This window comes from Asparagus officinalis, chromosome 10, assembly GCF_001876935.1.
Source record: "Asparagus officinalis chromosome 10, Aspof.V1, whole genome shotgun sequence".
Taxonomy (NCBI): domain Eukaryota; kingdom Viridiplantae; phylum Streptophyta; class Magnoliopsida; order Asparagales; family Asparagaceae; genus Asparagus; species Asparagus officinalis.
In genome coordinates this window covers 64,103,247-64,113,076 of record NC_033803.1, presented here as the reverse complement: position 1 = coordinate 64,113,076, position 9,830 = coordinate 64,103,247, and the positions used below count along the sequence as shown (strand labels likewise).

Sequence of the window (9,830 nt, the reverse complement as noted above, 5' to 3'; positions counted from 1 at the left end):
TTCTTCGATATTTTCCAATTATTCCTAGGCTGCAGAGGTTTTATATGTCTGCCGAGCTGGCTGAGAATATGCGATGGCATTCGACCGACAGCAAAGAGGACGAGAAATTGAGACATCCTACTGATGGTGAGGCATGGGAGTACATTGATTGTATATACCCTGACTTTGGTAAGGAGTCTCGGAATATTAGGCTGGAGCTTGCTAGCGATGGATTTAATCCGTTTGGAATAATGAGCTCTGCTTGGTCTACCTGGCCAGTGTTGCTGACACCGTACAACCTGTCGCCGTCGATGTGCATGAAGCAGCTGTACATGATACTATCACTCTTGATCCCTGGAAGATATTCTCCTGGAAATGACATTGATGTTTTCCTCCAACCATTAATTGACGACTTGAAGCTTCTCTGGGATGAAGGCGTCAGCACTTATGATGCTTATGGTAAGGAGGCTTTCTGTATGCGTGCAATGGTCATGTGGACAATTAATGACTTTCCAGCATATGCTAACTTGTATGGATGGTCGACGAAGGGTCAGATTGCTTGTCCGGTTTGCATGTCAGATTATGAGGGAAAGTTTCTGAAATACAGCCGTAAGTTCTATTATTGGCAACACAGAAGATGGTTACCTACAGGGCACAAGTTCAGAAAGTTAGTAGGAAAGTTCGACGACAATCCAGAAAACAGACCGGCACCACCAAGGCTGACCAGGGAAGAAATATTTGAGCTTATACATCCTCTACCTAAAAAAATATTTGGAAAAAAAAATTCAACAAAGAAAATCCATTTGGGGTTAGGAGAAAAATATTGAAGCAAAATTGGAAGGGAAAGGGAAAGGGTAAGCAATTTCTCTAAGACAATTCGAAAGGAAATAAACCTCGCACTGTCTAATCGCATGGGCGTGTCTCTAAGGGTACTGAACTTCCGCATGGATGGTCAAAATTCAGCATATTTTATCAATTGCCATATTGGAGAAGTTTAAAAATACGTCACAACTTGGATGTCATGCACATCGAGAAGAACATATGCGAGAATCTCTTGAACACTTTGTTGCAGGACGAAAAAAAAAATCAAAATATGACTTAAGGGCACGTCGAGACCTAGCAGAATTGAACATCCGTCCCGAACTGCAAGCTATAGATAAGGGTGATGGAAAGTTTGAACTCCCAGCCTCCCGTGTCACACTGTCGAAGGATGAGGTCTACAATATGTGTTTATTTCTAAAGTCCATGAAGACACCGGATGGTTATGCTTCAAACATTTCAGCAAATGTGCATATTGAGGATAGGAAAATTTTGGGACTCAAGACACATGACCATCATATTCTATTGCATCAACTTCTCCCGGTTGCGTTGCGACATGCTGAGAAGGAACTCGCGATGGTGATAATAGAATATTGCGGTTTCTTCAAGCAGTTGTGCTCCAAGGTGATTGATGTCAGGGAGTTTGAAGAATTAGAGGGACATGTAGCCAATACACTGTGTAAAATAGAAATTCTATTTCCACCTTTGTTCTTTACGGTCATGGTGCATCTCACAATACATTTAGCATATAAAGCCTGCATCGCAAAACCAGTTCAATATCACTGGATGTACCCTGTGGAGAGGTATTTATTATTATAATGCTCAATTAATATTTGTTAAATTACGTTACTCAGTTTTATTTTGTCACAAATCATGAAACTATATGCTTGTAGGTATTTGGGTTTCATGAAACATTTGATGCATAACCATGCACGTCTTGAAGGATCGATAGAAGAGAACTATATAAGTAATGAGAGTTTGAATTTCATCTCTCGTTACTTGCGGGGTGTGGAGACAAGGCTTAACCATCCCCAACGAATAATTGACGGAATATTCTATAATGATCGTGGGGAGGACACTAGATTCCCCAGAATGGAGCTAGATCAAGCCCACACATATATCCTGAGCAATGATATTACATTTAACATATACGCGGCATAAGTATTTAACTGTTTGAATCAGATCATATCACATCACAATAACTATCTCTATTTAACTGTTATAAATGATTTTATTCTAGGCTTCACATCCGATATGTCCAGACTATTCTTAAATGCAGAGCAAAAAATAAAAGAGTTATGGACACACACTCTAGATAATTCCCTGCATGGCTGAAGGGTGAAGTAATATTTATTTACATTTTTGATTCGTATATCAAATATGTGCCTGCCAACAGATATTTAAACTATTTGTTTCTTTTCTTAAAGGTTGACCCACGGATTACGAATGGGGTTAACCTGTCTGAGAAAATATGTTTATATGCTAGAGGTCCTTCTAACGTGGTTAAGCGTTATGGAGGCTACTGTATCAACGGCTTTAGGTTTAACACCATCGGTTTCGAAGAGAGACGACAAACGCAAAATAGCGGTGTATTCTGCTCCTTCTCGCAACTGTCATACGATCGGTTTCGAAGAGAGACGACAAACGCAAAATAGCGGTGTATTCTGCTCCTTCTCGCAACTGTCATACACTAGTTCAAAAGATCTAAATCTGATACAAGGTGAAATCTATTGCTACGGTCAGGTAGAAGACATTATGGAGATTTTCTATGGGATTAATAATGAAGTCAGACATGTAATGTTTAAGGTTCGTTGGTGTGAGCTGAAAAAGGCGAAGGATGACTACGATTACACACTCGTTAATCTTAATAAGGAAATATATCAGACTGAAAAGTACATGTTAGCTGCTCACGCCAAACAGTGCTTTTATATCAAAGATATAATGAAAAATAACGAATGGGTTGTCCTTAAGAATCCGCCTAGATCCTACATTCATGAAGCCGTGTCTGACGAAGACCACGAAGAGGTTATCTTGGCCGACGAAACAGTTGCTGAGTTTTCCTTGACACAAAATAATAATCTGGTGGATGAAATTGCACTGGCGCACCCTGATGTACCTGCGATTATATGTGAGCCAAGGCGTAAAGTCAAAAAACGAGTCCACGGTAGAGGCGATAAAACTATAAGGATAGTCCTTTTGTCGGCACGCACACGGTCGCAGGCTAACCGCACACGGTCGCAGAGTAGAGCCTCAACATCATCATAATAATATAATACTTGGTTATGATTTAAAAAGAATATTCATGTATCTGTTTGACTGACATGTATCAGTTTGTGTTATGTATTATAGTATTGCCTTTATATTATCTGTTTGACTGGTTATTATGTATCAGCTTGTGTCATGTATTATAGTATTGCCTTTATATTATCTCTTTGACTGGTTATCATGTATCAGTTTGTGTCATGTATTATAGTTTTGTTGGGTACTCATTATGTTTTCAAAGTATAGATGACAAAAGGATTACGTAAGAGAGCGCTTGAGAGACTTTTTGGTAGATATTCTGGAGGCGACGCACATGGCTCTACGTTAAGTATTTTTATTTATTTATTATATCTGTACATTTCTATAAACTATTAATACGAGCCTAACATTATTTTTTCACATTTCCTACGCAGGCCGCATCGCTGCTACACATGACGGGCCGCCACAGGACACAGGACGAGGAGATGCTCCACATGATGCGGAGACACTCGTTGATCCTGCTCAGCATGCAGAGATGCCGCCGTCGCCTCCTCAGGCTGCAGATGTATTGGAGGAGCGCCGATATGAGCCATATAGCGCAGCTGTAGAAGCTGCGCCACTACCGCCGGATTCTATTCCGGATCAGCGAGCCCACGACCCGGCCAAGGTAAAGGAGGATTGGGATGCTTATCATGATTTGCGACTTATCGCACAGCAGAGGTATGAACAAGCAAGGCGTAGATGCCTCGAATTGAAAGGTGTGTATAGATTTTTATAGTTTATATGTTAATATTTTAATTTGTATTATCGATATTGATTGATTTATATTTCGCCTGAATTTCATTTTTTCGTAGGTACCGAGCGACCTACTAGGCGCGGCCGCAGTAGTACCAAGCCACAGAACCTCGTCCCAGATATTCGTCGGAGGGCCGTGATCCGATGGCAGAACGGCGTGCCTGTCGGGCCATTTGCTAACTCATTCAACAATTTCCTCGCCGCTTTAGCCAGGAGACATGATTTCTTCAACATATATTTGACGTGGAAGTCGCAGCGGATTGATGCGCTGGTGGCTTGTTGGCGATATATATGTGTGAGTCATTTATTTTATAGTTTATATTATTTTGTTTAACACACTGATTTGTATCTCTTTTTTCATTGTATGCTGAAGCGATTTTTCTTTCTTGACGATTACGCTTATGCCTGGACTTACTGCTTCACGCAAATCAATCTATCGTTCAAGAGGTGGCGGTCAGAGCTGAAGAAAAAATATTTTACTCAAAGAACAGAAGATTGGGAGCGTTAATTATCTGTTTGACTGGTTATCATGTATCAGTTTGTGTCATGTATTATAGTTTTGTTGGGTACTCATTATGTTTTCAAAGTATAGATGACAAAAGGATTACGTAAGAGAGCGCTTGAGAGACTTTTTAGTAGACATTCTGAAGGCAACGCACATGGCTCTACGTCAGGTATTTTTATTTATTTATTATATCTGTACATTTTTATAAACTATTAATATGAGCCTAACATTATTTTTTAACATTTCCTACGCAGGACGCATCACTGCTACACATGACTCGCCGCCACAGGACACAGGACGAGGAGATGCTCCACCTGATGCGGAGACACTCGTTGATCCTACCCAGCATGCGGAGATGCCGCCGTCGCCTCCTCCGCATGCAGATGTATTTGAGGAGCGCCGATAAGAGCCATATAGCGTAGCTGTAGAAGCTGCGCCACTACCGCCGGGTTCTATTACAGGTCAGCGAGCCCACGACCCGGCCAAGGTGAAGGGGGATTGGGATACTTATCATGCTTTGCGACCTATTGCACAACATAGGTATGAACAAGCAAGGCGTAGATGCGTCGAATTGAAAGGTGTGTATAGATTTTTATAGTTTATCTGTTAATATTTTAATTTGTATTATCGATATTGATTGATTTATATTTTGCCTGAATTTCATTTTTTTTGTAGGTACCGAGCGACCTACTAGGCGCGGCCGCGGTGGTACCAAGACACAAAACCTCATCCCAGATATTCATCGGAGGGCCCGTATCCGATGGGAGAACGACGTGCCTGTCGGGCCATTTGTTAACGCTTTCAACAGTTTCCTCGCCGCTTTAGCCAGGAGACATGATTTCATCAACATATTTTTGACGTGGAAGTCACAGCGGATTGATGCGCTGGTGGCTTGTTGGAGATATATACGTGTGAGTCATTTATTTTAATTCTCATAATTATTAGTCATTTTATTATTTTGTTTAACACACTGATTTGTATCTCTTTTTTCATTGTATGCTGAAGCGATTTTTCTTTCTTGACGATTACGCTTGTGCATGGACTTACTGCTTCACACAAATCAATCTATCATTCAAGAGGTGGTGGTTTGAGCTGAAGAAAAACTATTTTATTCAAAGAACAGAAGATTGGGAGCGTTACTGGCATCTTGACGAGCGCGTAGATGGAGTAGATTTTTTTGCACTTTGCGATTATTAGGACACGGCCGAAATTCAGGTATTATTGAAGTATATATTTTTGTTTATTGTTTAAAATTCTATATTATATCTGTTTAACATTGTTTTGTAGGGTCAAGCTGAAACAGCAAAGAGGAACCACAATGCGCCCCGCAGTTACGAGCATCACGGGGGCTCCAGGTCCTTCAGCCAGCATTATCATCAATTGGCGCTTGAGGTATATAATATATTAATTAGCTCTTATGTTATCAATTTAAGTATAATTTATGTGTTATGAGTTAATGATATATTTGAATAAAATAGGGAAGGGGAGATCTTGGGCATTTTGCAGATCGTATTCTGACTTCATGGAGCCCAAATTACGCCGATGAAGAGAAGAAAGCGCAAAACCAGGATCTGGCTGTAAGTAGCAGTTCATTTGTATATTTAATTTTTATAACAATGTATTTTAAATGTGTTAGAATTGACCGGGTTGTTTTGGTATATCGCAGGAGAAATTACATGCTAAGGTGCAGGAGCAATTTTCACAAACTCAGGTCGATTCTAACACCCCGACCCGATTAAGTAGAGAGGAGGAGGATAGCATCATCGAGACGATCATTGGACCGAGTAGGAAGAACAGATATCGGTGGAGAGGATCCGAGCATCGGCCGTACGAGTCCAGTAGCACCTACAAGTCTGCAGCACAACCAGGATGCAGTTCTTCTCAAGACCCGACTATGGAACAACGGATGAAAGCGATGGAAGATTGGCAGTCGCATCGGGAGTCAGAGCTACTCCAGATGGCGGAGGAAGAACAGAGGCGCCGGGAGCAGAGGGAGCTGGAATTCGCCCAGTTCATATCGACTCTGCCTTCTGATTCTCAGGAGGCATATAAGAGACGGTTTATGGATGATCAGGTAATATATATATTTTTCTTTTTTAATTAAATGAATTAAATATAAAATTCTTACTTAGTTATGAGTATGCCATGTGACTAAATGATATCACACACACACACACACACACACCGATGCACACTGATACAAACTGTTACACACAAACTATATCTCTCTCCAAAACACAAAACCAAAATTATATACTTAATGTTTTTATGTGATGGTGGTGTTGATGGTGCGTGCGTGCGTAGCGATGGTTGTATTGGTTAGTGAGTTGGTTAGTTGGTTGTTGTTTTGTTTCGTTGTGGTGCGTTCGTGCGTGGGGTCGTTTGGTGGTGGTGGTGATGATGATGGAGGGGGAGGGGGTGGGGGGTAGAGTTTGGTTGGTTGGTGGGTGGGGTTGGGGGATTGTTATTGTGGTGGTGGTGGTGTTGTTATTGTTGTATTGTGGTGTTGCATGTGTTGTGTTGTCGTGGTCATTATGTGCGTGCTTGATGTTGGGTTTGGTCGTGGTGGGGGAGGGGGAAGTGTGGGGATTGGGTTGAGCTGGGTACTCGTGTGTGCGTGTTGGTGGAGATAGGTACGCGTGCGTGCGTGTGTGCGGGTGGGGTTAGGGTGTGTGCGTGCATTGTTAAAAACATGTGCGTGCTTGCGTATAATACATAAAAATATGCCATGATACTCTCTCCGAATCATATAACATGTAAGAATATGTCATGATACTCTATTATTGCTATACTTGCATGTCATGCCATGTTGTTTTATAATTTGTTACTTTACTGCAAAATTCAGTTTTTGATGATGTACGTATTGCTCTATAACATTTTATTTATATTTTTAGGCTGGGACTTCTCGACAATGTGTAGTTGGTGATGAGGATGATGATGATCGGGACTGATTTTATTTGTTTTAACATTGAAAACAATGGGTGTGCTGTATAAATAACATTTATAATGTTGGGATATTTATTATGTTTTTAGTGAAATATGTGTCATATATGCGTGAAAATGAAATATGTGTTATATGTGCTTGTGCTGTGTAAATTTATTGTACATGTTTTTATTGTGAAATATATTATACAGGAATTTTTAATTTTCAAAAAAAAAATTTAAAAAAATTTCTGCTTACATTTAGCGACGGATTTTCCGTCGCTAAAAGGACTTATGGCGACGGAAAACTGACATGCCAGACATGAACTGATATAATCTTTTGGCGACGGATTTTTCGTCGCCAAAATATATAGCGATGGCCAAAATATATAGCGACGGAAACTACCGTTGCCAAAAAATCAGACATAAACGACAGATTTTTCGTCGCTATATATCCGTCGCTGATATTTAGCGACGGATTATCCGTCGCTAAATATGGATTTACCTACCCTGGTAATAGTGACGGAGTTTTAGCGACGGAATTACTATTTTTCCGTCGCTAAAACTATTAGCGACGGATTTTTGACTTTTGGCGACGGATTTGTCCGTCGCTAATAGTCCACTATGCAATAGTGATTTGGAGTTTGTTCGCATTCTCGTTTGGGTTCTCGACTTTTTGTTGATTGAGTCGATTGTCAGGATTTGTTCTACTTCATACTGGACGCAACAAGTGAGACGTTTGGTTGGTATTGGTGTCGGCTCAGTTTTGGGAAAACTTCGCCGAGGTGGCGAATTGTTAGATAGCAGGTTCCTAATATGTTTCCTAATTTATTTTGGTAACATGTTATTGGGATTCCTAATCTGTTTTGGTAACATGATTCCAAATTTGTTTTGGTAACAGGTTATTAGGATTCCTAATCTGTTTTGTTTTTTGTTTTAGAATTCCTAGTATGTTTATGATTTTAGATTTTTATATATATGGAACAATTGGAAGAGAGAATTGAGAAGAAAATTGGGGATATTTAGAGCACAGAAAAGATGTATTTTCTGAGCTATTGGTTAGGGTTTTGTTTGGAGAGAATTAGAGATTTGTTGGTGAGATTAATTGGTGAGTTTGAGTGATTTGTAATCTCACTTTGTACTCTTCTTCTTTATTAGTGAAAAACCCTATCCCCTTCTTGCCCCGTGGACGTAGGCAACTTGTCGAACCACGTTAAAATTGGTTATTTGTGTTTGTGGCATTGATTTGGTTCGTTTGGCCTTTCTCTCGATGTTCGTTTGATTTGATTTCTCATAGCACAATGGTTTGGTTGTTTGGCTTCCGCATCGCTCAACAATTCTCACATTCACCTCCATCACCTCCTCCACCAGTATTCTTGATACGGGTGTATCTTCTCTTTGGAACTTAGTGATCCTTATGAGAGCTTGAGGATAGATGATTCTCATAGTAACTTGAGAATAGATGGGTAAAACAACATAGTGGAACACCAGGTTGAAGCATAGAATGAGACGGTGAATCAAAGAATCGAAACATCCAGTTTTTAGCCTGTGAGTCGACTCATACACGTACATGAGTCGGCTCATCAGGTTGAGTCGACTCATGCCTGTCATGAGTCGACTTACGAAACCCAGCTGTTTTGTCGAAAGTATCTGACGAGTCGACTCACCTCATCATGAGTCGACTCACTTGGCATGAGTCAACTCATGCATGTTTATGAGTCGACTCATCGACGGTTTCTTGATTCGTTTGGGCTTCTGTTTGCACAAATTCCTGTGAGGTTTGAGCTTGGTTATTTACCACTTTACCATCCACGTTGTTACACCTATATAAGAGATTGTTTTAGGGTTTTAAGAAAAGGAGATGTAATCAAAGAGAGATTCGAATCAAGAGAGATTAGGGTTTAGAGAGAATTGAGAGTTTGTTCTCGATTCTAGTGAGATTATGAGAGAGGGATTGTAATCTTTTCATACTCATAATCTAGAGAGGGTATTTTCCTTCACCACATACTGAATTATTCTTGTGTTTCTATCATCCTCTTCTCAACCCATCTTTGATAATTTCACGATCAAAGATGCTCGCATGGCAACTCGTATCAAGTTAGTATCAGAACGATCAGATCTTGTGAAGGGGGCATCCTTTGTATGGTCCTGACTCGATCGTAATACAAGAAGCTAAGCGAGATCCTTATTTCATTGGAAGGAGTCCAGAAATTAAGGAAGAAGAATATGACTGAAGAAGATAATTCAACGAGGCTAGATGCATTAGAGAAACAGATAAATACAATGAGTTCGACTCTCACACAGCTCGTCAATATCTTCTAAGAAAAGGACAAAAAGGAGGAATCTTCTTCAAAAGGTAAGAAGAAACTTATGGAGTCCGATGGAGAAGGTGAGGAATCTGATTCGGATAGGGAGGCTAAGATTATCAAAACTGTTCCACATCAAGGGGGTAAGGGTTCTTACCAGAATTGGAAGATAGACTTCAAGGTAGAGATTCCTGTTTATGATTGGAGTGTCAACGTCAAGAGGTTTGATGATTGGATTGAGCGGATGGAGACGTATTTTACCC

General features: G+C 40.3%; 1 protein-coding gene across 1 annotated transcript; it reads left to right on the top strand.

Annotated features, from left to right (window-relative positions):
• On the top strand, positions 3,277-5,628 carry LOC109826282. The gene is made up of 4 exons (XM_020393293.1): positions 3,277-3,797; positions 3,894-4,129; positions 4,208-4,328; positions 5,466-5,628. Exons 1-4 carry the CDS (start codon positions 3,575-3,577, stop codon positions 5,534-5,536), a joined length of 651 nt encoding a protein of 216 aa, XP_020248882.1. The 5' UTR covers positions 3,277-3,574; the 3' UTR covers positions 5,537-5,628.